The sequence below is a fragment of the Lytechinus variegatus genome, chromosome 7, assembly GCF_018143015.1.
Source record: "Lytechinus variegatus isolate NC3 chromosome 7, Lvar_3.0, whole genome shotgun sequence".
NCBI lineage: Eukaryota > Metazoa > Echinodermata > Echinoidea > Temnopleuroida > Toxopneustidae > Lytechinus > Lytechinus variegatus.
Window position 1 is genome coordinate 39,979,027 of NC_054746.1, and position 24,853 is coordinate 40,003,879.

General features: G+C 34.6%; 1 protein-coding gene across 1 annotated transcript in view; it reads left to right on the forward strand.

Moving 5' to 3' along the window:
* The first annotated feature begins 4,984 nt into the window (after positions 1-4,984).
* LOC121419278 (FERM domain-containing protein 1-like) overlaps positions 4,985-24,853 on the forward strand; it is a 46,506-nt gene continuing 26,637 nt past the window's right edge. The window contains exons 1-3 of the mRNA XM_041613671.1: positions 4,985-5,196; positions 17,360-17,740; positions 24,414-24,504. Of these exons, the coding sequence (XP_041469605.1) occupies positions 17,597-17,740; positions 24,414-24,504 (235 nt within the window). The 5' untranslated portion in view covers positions 4,985-5,196; positions 17,360-17,596. The remainder of the gene's footprint in view (positions 5,197-17,359; positions 17,741-24,413; positions 24,505-24,853) is intronic.

Here is a 24,853-nt window from a genome sequence, read left to right on the forward strand (position 1 = left end):
ATATTATTGGAGTCAAATTTATATTGATTGATTGATTGATTGGTTGGTTGATTGAGTGATTGATTGATTGATTGATTGATTGAATGATTGATTGATTGATTGATTGATTAATTGATTGATTGATTGATTTTTGTTTTGTAGTGATCTTTATTATTCATTCAAAATAAATTTCGTACATACATAATCAAGAAAATATAGAACAGGATAATAATTGCAGCAGTGCAGTACACAAATTAAATAACAGTGTAATAAACATAACAGGCAAATTGTTTCAGAACAGAGACATAATCCGAACTCATATAAACTATAACATTTTAACAAGTTATGTATGCATGCAGCTAAAGCAAGTAATAAAACAAAGACGAAACTACGCGAATTAAAAGAATGAATATATATACATATATATATGAGTTTCTCCCATCCCATGAGTCCCCCCCCCCCCCCTTAGACCCCAAGCTAAACAAACTAACACACCAACAACAAACAGGAGAAATAGTAGACAGGAATAAGAAAGAAAGAAGAAGAAGAAAAAAAAACACCATTCACATAAAGGAGAAAAAAAAACCAGGAACCATTAACAAAAAACAAAAGGAAAAAAACAAACAAAGCATGCATAAGACAGGAACAATTAGAAGAAAAAAAAAAACAAACGACGAACCAATAACAGACAAGACAGAGGTCAGTTTACAGTGACAGTGATCGATCGATTCCATGCACGGGCAGACGAGGGGCACCCCTCCCTTCCCCATCCTTTTTATTTTGATTAATGTTTAAAACCTTTAAATATCCCCATTTTTTATAGTGTCGCGTTAACGTATTATACGCTCTAGTGCAATCTTCTTTTCTTCTTCTTTGCTAATAAGTAACTTTTCCTTTATCTCTTCAGGAGTTGGTTGTTTACCCTTCCCTCTCCCTTGATATATTAAATATTTGATTAGCAAAATGATATGATTAAGTAATTGTATGTTTTCGGTTGTTTCCTCGAGACCAATATGGATTTCCATCCAGCTTAGTTTTTTGAGAATTGGAAGGCTAAACAACTTACTACTCCGTTCCCACAAACTCCCTACTTTTTCACATTCAAAAAATAAATGCTTACATGTTTCTTCGTATTTGCTACAGAAAGAACATTTGTCACTTGCTATAAAATGAAACCTGTATAAGTGATGATTCAGAAAGATGATATTGTATAACATTTTAAATTGAAATTCTCTCAATTTGTTATCCAACGTACTAAATCTAGGACGATAAAATGTTTTCTCAATTTCTTTATTTGACAGATTATATAATAATGCTAAGTTATGAAAACTAACTGGTTGTTCAGCAATTTGTTTTATACACTCTCTATATAGATTTTTGGAAGTAACCGAGTCGAATTGAGTTTTTTTCACATGAAAGATAAATTCAATATTCAAGCCGTCCACTGATTGATTGATTGATTGATGATTGATTGATTGATTGATTGATTGATTGATTCAGGGGCCGCGGAACGGTTTTCAAAGTGGGGGGGGGGGCTGAGCCAAAAGTGGGGGGGGGGGGTGACCATGCTAAAAATCACAATCGTATGGTAATTTTTGCGTTTTTGTACACTGTTTTGGAAAAAAGTGGGGGGGGGGCTGAAGCCCCCCCAGCCCCCCCGGTTCCGCGGCCCCTGTGATTGATTGACGGACGGACGGACGGATGGAGCGAGTGAGTGATATATGTGTAAATTTTAATATCCAGGGGGGAATAGAAACATGAATATATCGTATCATTTTTTAAACAAACGTTCAATTCTTTGTTTATAAAAAAAAGATGATACGATTTTATAATAGCAAAACTTGACTATTGCAGAAGAAGAAAAAAGAATCAGGGGTAAAATGAGGCATAATCAAAATAATGCAATATAGAAAGATGGAAAAAGAGGAGGGTGTGATACTCATAACGCTTCTGCCGCAGCATAGACCTTCGCCCTCAATGCTCGCGCGCAAGCAAGACAGTGGAACGCCTCTTGCAGTCTCGCCCAACGACTAATTATTCACAACAAAACACCATTCATATTACAATGTTCATTGCCATAAATGACATTTGACCTTTGTCATGTGATCTACACTGTTAAAAATAATTAAAACAACGCTGTAAACTATGTGAGTTGAACAGTAGTTGTTTAAACAAGTTTTTAAAATCTTAAACAACCATGCTTAAATTATGATTGAATATTTGAATTTAAACTTTGTTATTTTTAACGCTTTTTAAAATGTTCAAACAACTACTGTTCAATTCACAAATTAAACAGCGTTGTTTAAATCATTTTTAGCAGTGTTTGTGCAAGACGTACTTGATTTACCCCTTTGTCCACATTTTTATAGGGCCTATAGTCCAGGCTTTTGCAAAGTTATGATGCCAATTAAAAAATACCTACAACATGACAAATTTCTTTGACCAAAATGACATTTGACCTTGGTCACATGACCTGAAAGTCAAGAAGGATGTTCACAACTTGATTACTCTAATGTCAAGGTTTCATGAACCCATGTGCTTTCTGAGTTATGATGACATTTCGAAAACTTAAAGGGCAAGTCAACCCCAGAAAAGTTTATTTGAATAATAGAGAAAATCAAAATAGCATAACGTTGAAAAGTTCATCAAAATGAAATCTTTGAAACAAGATAGATTGTGTGAAAACAGAAATATCAAAGAAACAGATCAACGAAAGTTTGAGAAAAATCGGACAAATAATGAGAAAGTTATAAAAGCATTTGAACATGATCACTAATGCTATGGAGATCTTCATATTGGCAATGCGACAAAGATGTGTGATGTCACTTGTGAACAACTCTCCCCATTACTTCACTGTATATTGCATTTAAACTGCCTCTTTTATCACATATATCAGTAGATCACGTGTTCTTTCTATAGGAGGGCATGTAATACAGATTATTAAAGAGTACATCATGGATAAAGAGTTTGTATCATGCACCAAAAAGAGACATTTTGGGGGTATTATAGTCCATCAAAGTAAAGTTGTTCACATGTGATATCACACATCCTTGTCATATTGCCATTTAATAATTGGATGATCTCCATGGCATAGTGATTGCGTTATTTAATACTCATATAACGTTCTCATTAATTGTCCGATATTTCTCAAACTTTCTTTATTCTTATTCTTTGATTTTTCTGTTTTGACAAAAGCTTACTTGTGTGTATAGTGGTGAAACTTTTTTATTTTACATCCGATTTTGATGAAATTTTCAGTGTTATGCTTGCTGAATTTTTCTCTTTTTATTCAAATCAATTTTTTGTTGGGGTGGACTTCTTAACCTTAGGTTAAGATGTTGATTCCGTATACATTCGTAATTCCGAAGCTTTGTTATTCTGAAGGATCGTTAATCCGAAAGCGAAATAAAGTTCGTTGTTCCGATGGTTCGACAATTCAAAAACGAAATGAGGTTCGTTGTTCCGAAGGTTCATTAATCCGAAAACTAAATGAGGTTCGTTGTTCCGAAGGATCGTTTATCCGAAAAGGAAATGAGGTTCATTGTTCATTTCGTTTTCGGACTAATGAACCTTCGGAATTACGAACCTCATTTCGTTTTCGGACTAACGAACCTTCGGAATTACGACATTTCCTTTTCGGATTATCGAACCTTCGGAATTACGCCACAAATGTTCGGATTAACGGACCCTTTTTCGTTTTCGGATTAACGAACATCGAGGTATAGGCAATTTACGAGTTTCGGAATTACGAACCTTCGGAATAAAGAACCTTTGGAATTACGAACCTTCGGAATTACGAAGTGTAACCGTTGATTCCCCCAACGTGCATGCGGTCTAAGTTCATTGACCCTAAAGGACCTTCGATCCGTTGGTCATGTGACCTGAAACTTAAACAGGGTAATACTTGATTACAGGCCAAGTTTCTAAGTTTATGTGTCATACTTTCTATAAGTCATGATGACATTTCAAAAACTTAACCTTTGGTAAAGTTTTCAATGTTGACGATGCCGCCGTCGTCGGAAAAGTGGCGCCTATATTATGCTATGGAGGCGAGACCCCCGCCCCCCCCCCAAAAAAAAAAAAATGTTCACAGACCAACTAAAATAAAAGAGAAAAGTATAGAGAGAAGGGCGAAATATGATATTTTGTTGATATTTTGTCAAAATCTATCACAAAATTAGATTTTTATAATAAAAATGTCGAAATTTTGCTATCTCGCTCTCGCCACTTCAATAAAAAATATAATTTTGCCTGAAATGCCACATCTGGCCCCTTCAATTTTTTTCCTTACTACGCCACTGCCTGTTCATATTACACTGTATTATGAGCGGGAAATTTTTGTAGCTCTTGGCCATCGACCATAGCTTGTTATGCTCAGCTTTTGGAACTTTATAGCATTGTCAATTATTATAGCCAAAGTGTAGTTTCACATATTTATATTAAAAATCAATGCTTTGTAAAACAAAAAAAAATATTCCAAGCAATATATTTTCAATACTAATTATCATTCAGTTTTCCCTGCATGGAACATCACCCTCAAAGGCTCATTCTGTAACTTCAATAAACTTTCGTTCGTTCTAATGTTATTCCTTCAGGGGAGTATCCAGGATTTCCCAAGGGGGGGGCAAATAATTTTTCGGAGGAAAATTTTGACAGCCCCCCCAGAAAAAAAAAGGTTTTCAACCACAAATTAAGGATATTTCATACCAGAAAAAAAGGGTCTTGAATTTCAAAAGAGGGGGCACATCTCGGTTTCAATGGCATTTTTACATTACAAATTTTACTTTTTCTTCTCAAGGGGGGGGGGGACGTGCCCCCTGTTTCCTACCCCCCCCTGGATCCGCGCCTGACTTCTTTCAATGAGGCGTTCTCACTCTGGCTCCGACGCCAAATTTTGAATCTTTCAGCACCAGTCACCTTCCCTTGCTGACTTTCAATCATTTACGCCACCTCTCGTCATCATTATTTCGAAGCTGGTCGCCGGTGATGCGGTGTACAACTGGGTAAACCGTGTTCCTGCGAGCTTGCTGACTATATTGTTGCTGCATAAGAGCCAGCTCACAACCGCAGCTAACACTTAATTGTTTTACCATTAGGACCTGTCGAATTTGGAGTCCTACCACGATTTGTGATTATTTATTTTTGTGGACAAGTGTATGAGGGTACTGTGGTATCTGTCGTCTTATACTTTGGAATCCTTCACATCAACAAATTACGGTAAGATTAAGGAGAAATTTAGTAAGATAGAGGATCATTTTACAGGTGTTTCGCATACAGGTCTTAGCAGCAGCGCAGTCACGGCATGTCAGTGGTGGTACTGGTAGTACGCGACGGCTGGCGAACGCCGTGGTGTTATGTGTGGAAGCGGAGTAATAGGAACTGAGAAAGAGAGAGCAATCGTTAACGTTTCTATGCCGAAGGAACGTACGGCAGAGGATGTGTTTATTGAAGCTGAGTGCGAGTTAGACCAAATGCTTCAGTGTCTGTATTTTGGTTGTTCATCAACGTAATCATCATTGTCATAATCATCCATCAACATAACCATCATTATCATTCATGATTCATTATCATCATCATTTTCAACATTATCATCATCATCCTCATCATACATCTACATCAGCATAATCATCTATCATTATTATCATCATCATCATCATCATCATCCATCTCTTAATAATCATTATCATCCTTTTCATCATTATTGTCATTATCGTTATCGTCGTTGTGATGATCCTCCTCCCCATCATCATTCATCTACATCAACATAATCATCATCATTTTCATCATTGATCATCATCATCATCATCTGATCATCATCATCATCTGATCATCATCCATCACTTCCGGGGGGGCCACTTCCATTCACGAGTGGATACCATGCGCGATCATGGGTTCTGGAAAAGCACCCTAAACACGTAATTTCCATATTCTGAAAATGCACCCCTTAACAAGTATTGGCGTGTAAAACCCTACCCTTAACAAGTATTGGAAACAAAACGATACTCTTGGCAAATATTCCCTGAAATGATCCCCTAAACAAGTACAGGAATGTTTTATTGTTACGGTTCCCTCATTAGTCGGCTTTACCTTATTTGGTTTAGTACGACACCACCTTCTACACCTCGCGCAAATCGGACTCTTAACACGTAGTGTTGGGGCAAAAAGGACATCCTTTATAAAATTTAATTTTGTTTTATCATCCCCGCAAATTCAACCCTAAACACGTAATTTTCCTAGCGAAATAGATACCCTTTTTTCATTATTTTTGTGTTTTTGACACCCTTATCACGTTACGTACGTAACGTGCCCTATCGTGAAAAATACATCCTATTTACGTGTTTTTTGGTCGCGCATGGTATCCACTCGTCAATGTAAGTGGCCCCCACGGGCCATCACTTAATGATAATAATCATCATTTTTATCGTTCATCAAAATAATCATCATTGCTGTCATTGTCATGTCATGTCAGCAAAACTCAGCTTTATCATCATTCATGATTGTATTATGTAATTGTATTATATACATGTAATTAATTAATGATTATTGTCATTCCTGATTCCTCACAACTTGATGTTTTGTTAAGTCCATTAAGCAGCTACGGAGCTGAACCTTTTTCCTGAAAATCTTGTGTTATCTGTTCTCTAATTACGTAAGTGTACTTTCATCATTGTTCACTTCTCCTAGTTTTTAATCTTCCTTTAATGATGGTGAAGATGATGACGATAATGGTGCTTTAATATCATCGTCAGCAGCAGCAACATCAACGGAAGTAGTACAGATGTACAATGTAGAAGTGATGTTAGTTGAGATAAAATGGTTAACCGTAATTGGCATGTGTTATGTGTTAGGTAATTTTCTATTTCAGTTTTTGTTGAAGTTACTCCTGTAGGAACTTTGCAAAACAGCTTTCTGCCACATCAATGCCAAGTTGGTGTAGGAAACATTTTACCTCTATTAAAGTTCTGTCATAAAGACTGACCTTAAATAGACAACAGAGATTACCTTCTGGTCTTTTTAGTTAAAGTTGAGTTAATGGCCGAGCTGGCATTGGAACACATAACCTTGCAATCATGAGTCCAATACTCTAACCACAAGACCTCATGATGCATGCAATTCTTCATATCAAGAAATGGGACTAAAGGAGAAAACAGCTGCCTACACGTACAGTATATTGCTGGCTATTGATTTGACTGTCCCTTTATGTTAATAACGAAGGTATCCATTTATATAAATTAGCATTGATCTTGTTTAGAAAACAAACTCTAGTCTAGACTTGTAATTAAATAATACTCTAGCTTAATGAAACTTTAGCTTGCAAAGATTTTTAAAAGAAAATGAAAAAGCTATCATTTTGTATGCTTATGAGGAATGATATCTGTAGGTCTATTTTTGCAATAAAATGCATCTTATATTTAATAGCTTATAAAATACAAGGAAATCTATTTGCAATTAATTGCTCAACTGCCCCAAAATATATATTGTGAGAAATGTAAAAATCATCCAAAATGCAAAGTGGATTTTGAATGTTGTATTAAATGTTAAGAAAGCAGTTGAATAGCAGCCCATGAAAAACAATATTTTTTACCACATTATCAAGGACATCGCTCTATAGTTTATATTCCTCATTTAGTCCCCAATATGCACTTTTGCTTTCAAATATGAAATGTAATTTTTTGTTTTTACTATTTTTCTGTTCGTACTATAGAGCATTTTTTTAGAAGCATTTAGTTCAAACACCCCTCTTTCCATGATAATTTGAAAAATATTTAACAGATTTTCATAGTTTTGGTATGAAGTCTCATACTGTACATCAGAATGAATTACAGGTCACAATCAAATTCAGAATCCACAGATCAAAGGCAGTAACTACATGTAATTTTATTTAAATGGGCAGTGTCTTTGGGCCAAATTTATTTTGTAGTATACCTTTTACAAAAAGCCAAAATGAAGCAGAATCGTCAATACAATTACAGTTTCTTTCATTTTATTTTCATTTCTAAAAAAAAATTACATATCAATTATTTATCCACAACTCAAAAGAAATTGATATTCTACAATAATACTCCATTGTATCTTACAGTTTTTATTTAAATATTAAATAGGCCACTACATTGCTCTCATATTTAGCCATTTCACTGCTTTACTGGTGGTGGAAATGAGGTTTGCTTCATAAAATATTTGTTGTAAATAGCCCTATGATCAGTCTTTTGTATCAACACTTTATAATGAAACAATAATATTAAATCAATTTAATATTAGTAGGAGACTAGGTTTGGTATGTGTCTGAAAAGAAAGTTGAGGCATTCATGGACAAACATGTAAAACATGTCCAGTCTAGATTTCTATTTGTCAGTTTTATAGATGAGAAATAAAAAAAGAAAAATGGATTGAGGCCTAATTTGGAAGAACAGTAAAATGTAAAGTATTGAACAATCAAAATTAAAGGGCAAGTCCATACCCAACAAAAGGTTGAATAAAAAGAGAAAAATCCAACAAGCATAACACGAACATTTCATCAAATCATCACATTACATCGGATGTAAATAAGAAAGTTATGACATTTTTAATTTTCGCTTTTTTCACAAAATAGTCATATGCAATCCTAGTCAGTATGCAAATGAGGAGACCGATGATGTCATCTACTCACTGTTTCTTTTGTATTTTTATTATATGAAACATGAAATATTCTAATTTTCTCTTCATTTTTATGTGAAACAAAGATTAATTCCTCCTGAACATGTGGAATTAGCATTGTTTTAATACTATAAGGTTCAGCCAAGTTGGTCCTTATTGTCAAATCTGTAAAAATGAAATATTGTATAATTCAAACAAGAAGAAACAAAAGAAATACATAGTGAGGGACATCGTCTACTCTCATTTACATGTCACTGAGTTGTGCATATAACAGAAAAATTATAAATGAGCAAAACTTTAAAATGTCATAACTTTCTTATTTTACATCCGATTTTGATAAAATTTTCAGCGTTATGCTTGTTTGATTTTTCTGTATTTTCAATGTTTTTTTCTGGGGTGGACTTGTCCTTTAAGAATCAAAGCTGTAAAATCTATTTGTACTTATTCTGCTCTAGAATTATGATTCTTCCTTTAAAATGTCTCCTGAATAATAAAAATAGGGAAGAGGTCAAGGTTCAACAATCGTCTGAGGTTTACAAGAAAGCAGGTCTGCTAACAACCGCATTTATTTCTTCCTTTTTTACCATGTTTTTTTCTTCCCCTCCACGCACCTGAATCGCATTTTACTTTGTCATGCTATGATGCATGGTTCAGTAGGCATAAATGCACCCTCTGGAATGTCATCAATGTGGGGTTCTATTATTCAGGGTACACAAAGGCTGTGATTCAATCCTCATACTGGGCCTGTTCATTTGCATTACAATCGTAGCTTGCCCCGCTCCCATTGTGGAGTTGTACTGGCAATATTTCGCACTAGAACTTTTGTGGTACCGGCACCGCTTTCATCATTTATTACTATAGTTTATCATTTAGTGTTTATAGAATTTGATGATTCAATGCAACAAAGCAATTCTACTTAAAATGAAAATTCTCTCTGTATTTTGAATATTGCTCTTGCATGGTTCTTTGAAACTTGGTAGAAAACCCTTAAAAATCCTTAGATTAATGCTGTGACAATGACAGCTGCATGTAGACTCATTCAATCCCAGACCAAAGTTTGTATTAATTGTTATTTTAAACAGGGCTCAAGCAGATTGATGTTTACAATGATAATCACAATACAAATAAAGTATTTATTCATACAACTGTTCATAAAACATTTGATTTCAGATTTCTTGAGCATACAAGTAGTAGGTCCTATTTATAACTATTTAAGATGGACAGATATGTCTAAAAGGTTAATCTAAAATTTGGGTTAAATGGTATGTACTGGTCTACATACCCTAAAGGTCACATTCCTAAGGGGTCACTTATAATCTGACAATATTTGTAGGTCTTATTTGATGGTCAGTTACCGGTGGACTTTCAAGTTCAAAACCTTGTGGTGAAGAAGGACTAGCTAACAGATTTTAGCCACCAAGGCCTTGTCATTTCACAATTTCAGATATTATATCATGTGAGAAAAGCAATTCTTTGTAAGATTAGATTATTTGTTTCTTTAAAAGTTTATATTATAATCCATACTTTAGGAATGATGTTTGCAGACCTTGCTAATGCACATATTTGTGAAATGGATAAGGACACACTATGGGTCACCAACTGTGAAAATTTCCTGCTTTTTGGTCAAAGGATTTATTTGATTTTGGCACCTGACTATATTTGTGTAGCAGAAGTAGAATGTACTTTTTCTAACCTTTACAAATGATAATCAGGTCCTATATAACACCTATATTGTTTCTTGGTTTGTGTATTTATTTCCAACTTGGTTGTTTAATTTTCGTGCTTCTTTCTTCAAAGCTATACAAAGTTTATTTAGGAATATAATTCAGTATGAAATATCAGACACTGGAGACAAACAAAGTTTACAAAAGATGAACTTTCTTCTTCTTAAATTTTCTTCTTTTTTGGTACACCTTGTCAGAGCGGATGAATTGACATTTTCAAACAAGTGAAAGGGGGAAATGTTATTCTTGACTTATTATAGTATTTAGATTTATGTTGCCCACTTCATGATCTTATAATAGATAATTTGTGTGTTCTATGTTTTCACACTAATGTGACTATAAAGAGTGTGCACCCTAACACAAAATGAATGTAAATGTAATATTTTAAACAAATTTGTCTGTCATGTTATCTTATTCTTGATCTGTTTTATGAACCAATCAATGCATATCATGTAGATACAATAGTTTAAATCAGGATTGTGCGTAAGAACATTGATGTTAAAACAAATGAAGGCTTTTGCAAGGCATTTGTTGTGGGAATGACATTTTTGCCCTTATGAACTCTGTCAACCTTGAATTTCTTTGTTGGTCTACCCTCTCCTTGTATCTTCCATGAAGTAGAACCCATTATCTATCAGGTGTGAATGTCATGAATACTCTTTGGTCTTCAAAAATAGCAAGTAGCGATAACTCTTGACAGTACAATTGATTACTGGAATATTTTTGTAGAACTTTAGGAATGTACGATGTAGTAATGTTGTCTTATGGAATGACTTAAATTCATAGGTGAAATCTAAACAGTACTCGTTCGAATATAATTTTTGGTTTATGATAGATTTGATGCAAGGTGATTAAAAAGTTTGAATATGATGGTTGAATAAAGCACTAAGATTGGCAACCTGTACTTTTGAACATATTGCTTAATCTTTAACTAGTATGAGGAATATCACTGAACCTGCAGGTACAGGCTGAGTTGAATTAAAAAACTGAATTAACGTTAAAGAAAACAAGCATTCATATTTTTATATATCATATGGTTTTCTTGTGTGGGTGTTCTCTTTCAAATTCAGGATCAGAATGGTTGATCATATTTTGAAATTAAAAACATAGATCCTCCTTAATTACAGCTTTGTGGGAAGGCTTATAATGTATCATCTTTGTCCACAAACAATGTAGGCCTGCATGACTCTGTGTGCTATGGTTGTACGATGGAGCTATCCAGATAAACCACCCACTTCTCTTCGTTTGAGATGCTTTGAATTCTCCAAACATTTTTTCATCCTGAGTTCCCAAGAACTCGGCATGGTTCCATAGATTGAAATTCCATTTGAAAAAGAGTTGCATCTTCCAATAACTTCTCAGGATGATATAACCGTTCTTTTAGATAGTGTTCACACCCACCAATAGAATAGTGGCACTGGTCTGACGGTCGCAGACCAGTAAAAATTGCTGTAGGGCCACTAACTTTTCAAAAATAGCCCGATTTGCTCGTCTGACATGACAAGTTAATAATATATCAAACTGATGCAAATGATATTTTCTCCTCTTTTGTAAATAAGAAAAATGGCTCTCAATATTGAGAAATTATGGCTTTCATGAACTAGTAACATGTATGTTGTGTTTGTGTGTGTATACTGTTAGATTGTATGGGCTTTTTCTTTGGGGGCAATAAAAGCATTAACAGACAGCAAAATAAACTCAGTTTTTCTTCATGTTTTTTTTATATCTAGGGACCAGTAAATTTTAGGTTTGGACCAGTAAAATAGGAAAACAGGGTATCTCCTGATCAGACATGAACAAGTTGGACCAGTAGAAAAAAGGGTTAGTGTGGAGCCCTGGAATATATGAGTTCCTAAGACCAGCATAGGAACAGTTCTTGTTGAGTGGTATAAGTTGATATCAAAATGACTGAAGGAGTTCATTATGATTTTTTGAAAAATTGAAACCAGGGAACCGGGAAGTGTAATAGAATTATTTCAAGGGTACTCTCCAGGCTGGAAATGATATGATTTGAACAGATAAATCTTACACGTAGTCTAGCTGCTTTTCTTTGACTCTGCTGATGGGCTATGGCCCAAGCCACCAATAAGTTATGTTCTGCTGCTTGGCCTATCAACTTTAGGTACTCATTTATCATGTAGGTAAAAATGATGGAGTACCATCTCACTAATTTCCTTCAAAGATGAATTCCAGTTCTGGTAATGATCTCAAAATGACTTTTTACAGAATCCAATATAATGGCCACCCAAGTGTCTGTTTGTATGAATAAAAAATCTGTGCCAAAGGATTCTGGAAGAAATTGTGTAATTGCTGAGAAATAAGCAAAATGAGCGCAGATTTGGTCACTTCCGTCGGGTCTTTATTCCAGCAATAATAATACACTGTCCCACGTGTGCCTATCTGTGTTGGCGATCTTTAGTGTGATCGTATTTCAGCTTAGATTTTATGATTTCACAAGTTCAGTTTATGTAAACTTTACCAGATCTAGATCCACGATGATATAGTCATACATGTTCTTAACCTTGGTTTTACAGCCGGGGTTTTACAGACTTTCTCTCGGAATTAGTGTTTTACTGCAACTATTATCATTTAGCTTTAAATCCATTTTTGATGCTGCAGGGATGAAATGCGGAATGTTACGCATTCATGTAGACCTCACACTTCCCTGACATTACTCTATATGGGTATTTGTTTACATCTTAAATTTATTGAATATATTCATTTCAAGCTGTTTAATGGTGAATATACACCATTATTTTGTGTCTTTATAACATACATACAAACTATGGTTGTTAGTGAAAGTGTACGCACTTATGAACCAGATGATCCAGGCTTTCAGGCCTGATTACAAAATCCATATTCTTTTCTTAATGTTGGATTATTAAGTCCCTTGTAAAGAGTTTTTATATTGAGCCCCAAAATACTTCACATTCTTCTTTCTGTTTGGGATTTGGAATTGGATTTTGTACCAGCAGTGGTTTTTGGTTTCAACAAAATTCTAGTAGGTCTTGGCTCATTGCCATCCAAGCCAAGAGATTGTATTTGTACAAGTTGAAAGGGAAGTTCTTGGATATAAAAAGTCTATAAAATATTGCATAATGAGTTGATGGTTCATCAATATTTTCCAAGTAGACCCAATTAAAGGTTCAACTAACTTCAACCCAAAAGTTGTCACATGAAGCAATAATGTTTGGGGAAAGTTTGAGGTCTATTCTCATATCTTCACAGAGCTATAAAACATTGTGAAACAATCGAGTGTGCTTAAAATTGCTAACACAGCCACAGGTACACTGTACAGTTGGCACATCAATTGTAGCTTGAAAATAATCTGCTTAGTCTAATTATGTAATTCCCTCATTAATTACATGTATGCCTATCATTCAATATTCTCAATGTACATATAGGCCTGAGTGTGATCCTTGAAACTTTTTAATTTCTTCTTGGGAGTAAAATGATTTCAAAACAGTAGGCAATATGATGAAAATTCCAGGAAAATTGTGTATTTTGTACATTAAAAAAGAGATAAAATCCTGATTGAAATAATAGATCTCTTTGAGAATGGAATCTGTTTACAGTACATGTAAATGTTACTTGTACAATCAAGTTCATTTTATGCTTTTTTCTAAATTATTTGTCACATCATAATCCTCTCAAGAATGTTCTTGAACATCTACCACCTGCAATGTATACATTGGCTTTACATAACATAGATAGAGAGATTTTTAAATTATCCCATTTATTTTAGGCTTACTTATGCCAATTAAATCAAGGATATATCAACAGAGATATCTCCTTGCTTGAATCATTGCTACATTCTTTGCTAACAATCCAATGATCATACAGATTTTGGCATCTTGTTCGCAAGATTACCACAAACAAATACATGTAGGCCTGCGTGGCTTCTTGACTTCTTATTCTGGTGGGAGTGTAAAATTTCGCTTTGTCAAGATGATCCCTGTGCGGTTACTATGGCGATTTGACATTCCTTCGTTGATTGGCCCAGTTAGATTGGAGGGTCAGAGATGGAGAGAGAGCTGATGGAGAAGGAATGAATGGATGGCAGGTGGCTTCCACTACCAGATTGGAGCTTTCCCTGAAGATGAACGAGACAAGAATTTGAGTGGAATTGACATTCTGAAGAAGCAAAAGGCCCTGCGAAAGGATCAGATGTGTGGTAGTACTGTAGTATGCATTTATGGAATAAAATCTGACAAGTGTGTATGTATGTAAACCCCATTTTGTAGGCAGTAATCTACTTAATCTGGTATGGATTTACGTGATCTGATAAAATTATAGGATTTAGGTTGCATAATTTTCTTTTTTGACAATTCAGCATGCATGCAGTAACATACAGTATATTTACTTTGTATTTCTTCTTGCATTGTACATGTACATATAATAAGATTACATGTGAAATTGTTTGATTTTTTGCATAATAATATACTGAAGTAAGCTAGATAAAGTTAACCATAGTTTTACATTCTAAATTGTTGTTAGCTCAGAGGTTGTCTATTGTCAATGGTTAGCCTGAAGCAATAGAGAAAGAATTAATGACACAGTAAAATAAGATTGGAGTCAGTTTTTAACCAATTTATGGCTCATAAACACATTGCCTCCTGACAGCCAACAATTTGTACAGTATTAAAATGCAACAAACCGAACCATACTTGACAAAAAAAGGAATCTTTTAAGCTTGGATGCATTTGAATGAGAAGTACTGTACTGTCCTGGGCAAACGGCTTTCATTGCTTTTTTTAGTCTTCTATGTGTCGTTCTACAATTCTTCTTCCCGCCAAACTCACAAATTCTTTGTAATCTCTGTAAGGATCCCCACTCATCCAAAACAGTATCTCTACCTAGATTTAAACGAAAATCTTCATCAAATGCACATGTTGTGACTGTGGTTTGGAGTTATTTATTAGCTGTTTATTTCTTCTTCACTGTAAAGTGGATAGGAAATTTTAAGCAGTAGGGCAATACATTGCATTTCACTACTTAAAGAGAAATGCCAGTAGTTGCAGTAAACACTGATTTCATGAGAAAGTCTGTAAAACAAGGCTTAATTGTCAGAATATCATCGAGAATCTAGATCTGGTACAATGACATAAACTGAACTTGGTGAAATCTTGAAATCTACGCTGAAAAACGCTCACACTGAAGATCACCAACACAGATAGGCACACGTGGGACAGTGTATTATTATTGCTGGAATAAAGACCAGACGGAAGTGACCAAATCCGCGCTTATTTTGCTTATTTCTCAGCAATTACACAATTTCTCCCAGAATCCTTCAGCACATATTTTTTATTCATACAAACAGACACTTGGGTGGTCATTATATTAGATTCTGTAAAAAGTCGTTTTGAGATCGTTACCAAAACTGGAATTTATCTTTAATGTTGCAAAATCAAATCGCAAAAGCATGAAATATAAAAGAAAATTGCAAGGTTTTGCAAATTATTTTGATCAGGTACAATGTATTCTGGAAAATTTGTCAAAATTAATGTATGGATGGAAAATAAATCAGATAACCTTGTGTTCTGTTGGCTCTAAACTTCGAGGTGTTCCTGCAATAGAAGGAGGAAGATATTTATAAAATTGATAGAAACCCTCAGGTGTGGTAATCATTTGTTAAATGAATGTTTTCAATCAAGTTTTAAAGTTGGCTGTAATTTATTTACCTATGCACCAAAATTTAAGATTTAAGATTCATTCCTCAAATTATTCCATATCCAGAACAGTATTCCTAGATACATTTGTAATCATTATGCCCTTAATTCAATGGAAATCTGTTCAATTTTTGCTTCCATAATCCAGGGATCATAATAATTGTGCACTTCAGGGTGAATAGGATAATCATTCCACAATTAAAAATTTGAAACTAAAATATGTAAATGAAATATGTTCAGGTTTGCAGTGTTCATCAAGTGACAGTGAAATTTCTATATAATTCTTTATCGATGTGCAAAGTTTTCCAGGTGGACGACATTGATTTAGGACATCTATTCTCTTCAGTGTAGATCATATCACTCAATGCTATTTATCCTTCACGTCATTAGCAAATATAAGAATAACTCCAGAGAATTCCACCCTATGGCAATTATGTTTCTGTGTCAACAAGTTTTTGAAAAAAAAGTATCACATTCATGTTATCATAATATCAATGTAGGCCCACTGTTTTTTTTTAACACAACTGTGCTTGAGAACCATTCTGCTTTCAAGCTACATTTTCAGCCAATTTATTGATGAACAAGCTTGTCTAGCAGGAATATATTGTCATAGGCTTCATGCTCAAATGTATGAAGATGATCAAGAGACAAAATTCACTTGGTAATGACTCACTTGCCCTTGATTGACCTACAATTACATGGAATGTACACGGTACCTTAAAAATCAAACATGAAATGAGGAAGAGATTAAAATTCATATCAGTTCATAGAGGTCAGCGCTTAGAATTGCCCCCTCCCCAGACCATGCCTAGACAAAGCAAAAGTCAGTTGCTTGAATAGAGTATGAACAAAGGAGTTCCTATCGATTGTGGTTTCCGCAGACTGGGTGGTGCCTAAATTTGTTCTTGAATTTTGCCATTCAGGCTATTTTTAAGATGAAAGAATACTATTTTTAAACCCCAAGAGTTAGTGCGGTATCTCTAAAGAAGAATTTTGATTTAAAGAAAAAACAATGTGTATGTGTGGTCAGGTCTTTGCTATTTTTAATTCTGATTGCTCATCTATTCATAGCAAAACTCTAAGGCAATATTAGTTACTGATGACAGTGCCCATAAATAATTTCTTTCCATAGGCATCACTTTACATGGTGTCCTATAGTCTTAATGATATTCCATTTTGTTTCAAAAAGAAATTGTTATATGCATGTATGTCCGGGATTTCTGTTGTAAGTCTACCTACATGCATCAGATCATTTCTACAATATCGGTGGTTGAAATTTATTGAAATGCAAGGCATAGCCATACATGTAAGACTTGCTTTGATTATATCTTTTTTTCTAATATTTTATTTTAGATTGAGCTGAGATGAACCAGTAACCACCAGATCCTTGAATGCACCACGATTCTTTCACTTTCCTAAATCTGATCATAACTGAAAGAGTGTTTGTCATCTTGCACCAACCTGTCAGGATAGGATCTGAGGGGATCAAGGGCCACGCTTACTTTCCCAATCGTGCAGGACCAGACAAGAACACTGATTCTCCTTTGAAGAGTTGAGGGCTGGGAGGCTGGGGGTCTCCTATGCCTAGTCATGCCCATCTGGGGAGGGGGCTCTGGGGGCATGGCATCTGGAGTGGCTGCTATAGGAAGCATCAGAGGACTTCACCATGCTGCTAGTACCCAGAAATGTGTTTGTGTCAAGCTCTGGGACGGAGAATTACAACTCAATGTGGAGGTGGGTGCCTTTGTGATCTCTGTCAGAATTTTGGTGTCCTTCATCTGGTAGTTCTGAACACCATTCCCATGCTAAAACCAAATTGATTCATTGAATTCTCCCATAGAACAGGGTGAAATATAATATTTTTTGCATCCTGGTGAGTTTCTTTGAAGAGAAAAAAAAGAAATGCAATATCAATACTTCTATAGTCTTTGGTATTTTTCTTTTAGTGTTAGGTGGGTTTAAATGAAAGAAGACCCTGGGAAGCTCGGGACCAAAAAACCTTTATTTTGTAGTGGAAACATTTTTTTTTGCTTGTGAAATTATTTTGGGCCCCAAAATGACCTTATTTTTTAGAGAAACCCTTTTTTTGTAAAATTTATATCAGCACCCCTTGTAAAAATTGTTCCGAGGGCCCTGAAATGAAAGCAGAGAAATGAGAGTTCAAACAGCAATTCATTACAAGACATTAGAGTATTGAGAGACTTAGAGCTCTTAGTTTTTCTAAGCTACTCTGCCAAATAGGTCTGTCCTGTATGCCTACATATATAGACCTATCATACTTCTATAAAAATAATATTATTTCTATTGTATAAATTAAAATTTGTAGAATTTATGATACACATTGGGGAGCACCTGGCAAGTAACATCATAAAATGAAAACTGAAATTATGTCCTTTGATCTGTAACATTCTGCTTTTTTCAAAAACCATCCTAACATTTAGGCCTACATTTTAGTTTGAATTTCCTTCATGTCTTTAATATAATAGAAAGCTAGGAAGTGATTGTGAAGGCCTGCTGCATGAAATCAGCAAAAGTATGCCAAGAGAATTCTGTCTATCAATCATATTTCATACACTGTCAAAAAAGTTCAAACATGCATGTTACTGTTTTTTTGGTATGCAGCAAGGTCAAGCGAGAATGACCACAGATCATAAGAAATAAATGAAGACCAGATGGTGTTAAATCTGTTAAGGTATCCATCATCATACAAGGCAAGGGGATAGAAGAATGCCATCTCATGCAGCCCAGCTCACACTTACTTATACCCTTTTCATAAACCTATCCTCCAATTAGCCGCCTAAGAGTAATGCGGATAATTCAATAAAAATTGCGTTCATAAACTCCGAAAATAAGCCGCATTATTTTTATGAGCGCCCGTCCTGAAAAAGGCGGATAATCGCCATGACAACTGGACACGCCCCCTCCGATGCGGTTGTGTTGGAAAAGGGTGACCTTGTGACCGCACCATGGCAATTATCCGCATTATTTGGAAATGCGTTCATAAACTCAAAATCTTGTCCCGATGCTGCTATTATGCGGATAATAGCAGCATCAGAGTAATGCGGATAACTCTTGTCCTCCTCCAATTTTACGACCAAATTATGCTGCTATTAGCCGCCTAATTCATTTTAATGGGGTTTATGAAAGGGGTATTATATTTCATGAGGTTGATGTAGCTGATATATTCCAAGGCTCCACCACATAAACTTTTTTTGGTGGTGGCCCATTCGGGCCACCAAAACCTTCAGATAATTTTTTTTGTTGGCTCGATAAAAGTTTGGTGGCCCTGAAAATATAAGGAAAAACATTTAGTAAAAATGAATAAAACAAACTTCTGAAATATTAATTCTGCAGCCACTACCATGAAGTTTCTTTCACATTTGTAGGCCTACATCTTGTATGTAAATCTTGTTTGCTGTTATTTTACTTTGCTAATTGATTTGTGGTGATATAAAATTGTTCTATCATTGCAAATATGAAATGATTGAAAGAGAATAAAAGAATTGTATTGTTCCCAGGTTGTGTGGACTTTTTTGAAAATCTCACACTCATACTGGATGCAAAATTTGATGGTTGCTCACTTTTTCATTTGTATGATATGAAATATTGAATACACATATCAATTATTTCAATTTCTAAAAAGTTCCTGATTGAACCATAAAAGGAATATCTGCAGAGTCTCTGAACATCTCTGGTCCAGGAGTTTACACAAGAGAATATGAACAGGGCTTACTTTAATCCAAGATCATGCCCTCAGATGCCCTATTGATTGACCTCAATCATTGGCCATTGATATTTTTTTCAAGGTCATGTCCTTTTTCAGTTTTTACATTTTGATTCATAATATAATGAAATGTGTCCTCTATAGAAAGATGACCATTGCCCTGAAAATATTGAAAATTAAGACCTGTACAAATATTGGAACATATAGGCCCTATAGGCCTACAAATATGTACCTCTCACACCCCTGAACAAGATAGCACGGTTATCTACATGACTTTTGCATGCCTGTACAAATGATGCACTCGTCTTGCCCGACATCTCACACTGTACAAATCCCATTGACCTGAGAGATATTCATGTGACAGTTATGCCAATTTGAAAAGTAGGCGTATAGTTCTTTTGCGGATGTACTGATGTACATGTACTTTTGCTTTTGCATCAAGCTGCTAAATGCTTAGTATTATCTCATGTTCTGATCAGAAGATGACCAGGTTTTTTGTGATCAGGTGATTCGGGTCGTAATGAAAACACCTTGTGAGATTCATTTCCTGTATGAAGTTATAATGTTTATTTAAAGGTAAATGCCAGTTGTGGTAACGATCTCAAAATGACTTTACAGAATCCAATATAATGACCACCCAAGTGTCTGATTAGGCCTATATGAATAAAAAATATGTGCTGAAGGATTCTAGAAGAAATTGTGTAATTGCTGAGAAATAAGCAAAATAATTGAGATTCGGGCACTTCCGTTGGGTCTTTATTCCAGCAATATAATATACACTGTCCCACATGTGCCTATCTGTGTTGGCGATCTTTAGTGTGATTGTTTTTCAGCCTAGATTTTGTGATTTCACAAAGTTCAGTTTATGTATTAGATCTAGTTCAATGATGATATAGTAATACTTAACCTTGGTTTCTCACGAAATCAGTGTTTTACTGCAACTACTGTCATTTAGCTTTAAAGGGATACCACATGCTGAAGATATTCATATCTCAATTATTAGAGTAAAATTCACAGAGCAAAATACTTAAAATTTGATCAAAATCAGTTAAGAAATAACAATGTTATTGAATTTTAAAGATTTGCATTATTCCGGTATAACAGTTCTAGGCATGTCTTCATGAATATTCATTCAATGAGCAAACTGATGATATCCCCACTTGTTCTTTTGTGTTTTATTACATGAAATTATTTTTTTTGATGAAGTTTTCAGCATTTTGCTTTGTGAATTTTGCTCTATTTATTTTTGTATGAATAGGCCTACATGTATCTTCAGCCCAGAGTATCCCTTGAAAACACATAAAGCTTTTGATTAATATAACTTTAAGCCAAGGTTCATGTATTATCATGCCGTGTCATGAAGCTATTGAATGAACTGCAAAAGAAACCCAGGGAATATAAATATATATATGTACATAGGCCTACATGTCAAGCTTCATTCCAAACGACAGATTATTTTCCTATTTTCACTTTCCTTTTATGCATGGTGGTAGGGTCCATGCTTTATAAAGATATTGTTTAACTTTGTGAGCAGCCGATTTAAAAAATTCTCGAACAAAGATGAAACATGTGTACAAGTGCATGTATTAAACTAATAAACCCTGAAAACAACCATTATTGAGAATGAAAAGCTAAAACTTCAAGGCAAACCCCGATTTTGTTAATAGGAGTCTTATAGACGCCTTAATAGTATACATAAGTGTATGGGATGAAATTAAGATGGTGTTTCCGGTCACTTTATATTTCAATTTTTGAAGCACTAAATAATTATTTTCGAATGCAATTTTTTCTGGGCTTCATTTTTGTAACATATCACAGACACAGGTGACAAGTGTGACCTTCTAGCTCAGATTTTTTTAAAGTCAAAGCAATGTTAACCAATCACTTAAAGGACAAGTCCACCCCAATAAAAACTTGATTTGAATAAAAAGAGAAAAATTCAACAAGCATAACACTGAAAATTTCATCAAAATCGGATGTAAAATAAGAAAGTTATGACATTTTAAAGTTTCGCTATATTTCACAAAACACTTATATGCACATCTCGGTCGGTATGCAAATGAGGAAACTGATGACATCACTCACTCACTATTTCTTTTGTATTGTATTATATGAAATATGAAATATTTTGATTTTCTCGTCATTGTCATGTGAAATGAAGTTTCATTCCTCCCTGAACATGTGGAAATCCATTTTCTAAACATTTTTTTTGCTTCAGGCAATGAGGTCCTAATCGTTGAATTCGTAAAAATTGAAATATTGAATAATTCAAACAATAAAAAAGAAAAGAAATAGTGAGTGAGTGACATCATGGACTTCCTCATTTGGATGTAACTGGCTAGTTCATATATTACTATTTTGTTGAAAATAAGCGAAACTTTGAAATGTCATAACTTTCTTATTTTACATCCGATTTTGATGAAATTTTCGGCATAGTGCTTGTCTGATTTTTCTCTATTGATTTAAATCATCAATTTTCTGAGGTGGACTTGACCTTTAAGCATAGATTCCAGTCAAGGTATGTCTACATGTACTTTCTCCAAAGAGGAGTAACTATTTGCTTTCTCTCTCTGAGTGTAGGCCTACATGTAGGCCCTACATTTTTTCACCAAGGTATCAAAATTGGTTGACCCCATCATAAATCCATCTAGATTTCTGGCATGAGGAGCAAATATTTGACCCCCTAATATTGGAAGATTCTCCCTCACATTCCAGGTTATCCCCCACAGGGAATGGAAAGAAAGGGGCCTATTCCTTACTCCATTATATTTTTTTGTAATTCTGCATGATTTTGTGTGAGTAGGCCTATTTATTTGTGAAACAATTTTTGTACTTATCATATTTTTACAGTCCTGTCGAAAAGTCTTGGAATTATGGCTTGCCAACTGAATTTTCAAGATTGTTACTTTGTGATTAGACATAAATACTTTTTTGTTAGGGTTTAAGGTCTTGGCAGTCAAAGTTATTGGTTAATAGTAATTTTCTGTCATAGCTGATTTTTGTGAAGTACAGTTGAAAAGAGCATAAGACTAATCCAGATTCATGAGGAAGAAAGTGGGGAATTAGGTCAGTGAATTAGTGGATGTAGTATTTGGCATAACATCTTAATAAAACAATTATGGTCGTCTTGCCTCTTGGGAAAAGTGAAAGCAGAAATGCCATGGCTTTATTGATGGAATGTGCAATGTTCGCAGCCATCAGATTAACTAGTTATGCTCGAGTGAGCACCCATTGCAAATAAAAAGAGACTTTTATTTATTGTGAGCTGGGATTTTCAGAATATGCCTAGGTAGGATTTATAATTAAAATCCAGCATTCCTGCATTCTAAATATATCTGTAGCACTGTTTGAAAAGCATGGACATTGAATAAAAGGAGATAAGCTGAAAAATACTTTGACGGAAAATAGTGCATATTTGCATTTGTTTCTGTAATTTTTTCTTTCTTCAGAGAAGTAAGAAAATTTTGGCAAATCGAATTGATAATCATAAAAATTATCTATAGAAATCATGTCCTCTCATAAAAATTCCATCGATTTTCAGATTTTTAATATCAATTCTTTTAAACGAGATTTGGCAATTTCGGGAGCATTCCATCGTTTATTTCTCAAAGAAAGATCAATTCAGTTCATGGCAAAATATTAAGAGATGAAAAATAGTGAAAGAATAACTGGAGCTCGATCCTTATTAGATTGGAAAGAGGAAATAGACATTAGAGTCCTGTGTAGTGTATATTTTTTTGCTGTGACAAGTACTTCAATTTTTTCCTGAGGAGACCTACATTCTGACCAATTTTCGGCCATTACAGTCACAGCAGGAATCACCTGGAATCGTTGAGGATTACAAATTGTGGGCTACACCAAGTTCATTGGCTGGCTTGAGGTATCAACTGTCATAAATACAGTAATCTGGTCACTTGTTGAATTGTGTTGGGATGTGTAGGAATTTAAACAAATATGTAAACAAAATTTAAACTTTACAAAAAATGTTACATCATTTTTGCATTCCTATGTAGATTTGAAATGTGTGATGACATATCTAGAGGCTGCAATTCTCTGATCTCAATATACCTGTTGGCCAATGTGTATAATAGGCCTATGCATCCAATGTGTTTAAACAATTTAAATCACATGTTTATTTTGCCGAAAATCTGGAAACATCAGACACTGACAAAAACTCTCTTGTAAAAAGATATATGTACATCGTAGGCCTTCATATAAAAAAATTACCCACCAGAGTAAACCTTTATTTTCATAAACATGTTCATGGTGTTTTTTGATCATCTTCCAGGCAGGATATTGGCAAGTTTATTATTGCATTTCCATTCACATGCAGGAAATAAAATGTCTTGGGTTGTTTAGTTGTTTAATTTGAAGAAAAACCCAGCAGTGATATTGAAGGTATGCACTCTTGATATGATACATTAATTTTTACACATGTGTGGGCAATATGATTATGAGTGTCAATCAGTCCTTATTTTCAAATACAATAATTTGCATTTGCAAATGCCAAAAAAGCTACTATCTATCCATTTTCCACTCCAAATTGCAATCCCTAAATACAAACAACCGTTGATTTTCATCGTATTATGAAAGTTGTTAATTATCATGTTCATTGAAATGACTGTATCCATTGAGCCCTTGAGATTGACAATTGAGTTGGCTTTATGTTCTTTTTCTTTACAGGGAAAGGCCAAAGTGCAAGATTTGTATGACCAAGTGTGCTTTATGCTGTCAATAAAGGAAGCTCACCTATTTGGATTGACAATTTTACGAGGTATGTGGAATTTCTTTACTGCTCTTACATGTGGGCTTACTTGTCTAATTTATTTGACTAAAGACCTTGTCCTGCATTTACGGTAGCTTCAAATTGATTACAGATCTCAGATTTTCAACATTGATTTGAGTATGATTTTTTGTTCTTGATTTATGTTAGTATTGTTTGTTACAGTCAGATAGTAGCTCAATCCATATATTTTTTTTTAAATTTACGTTACAATCATGCATATGATGCTGTATGTTACCTGGGAATAGCAATTCATTTTTGTTTGTACACAATATCAACAGGTGGACATACTGCAATTAGAGTGTCAGATACATAGAAAAATATACAGTCATTATTCAAT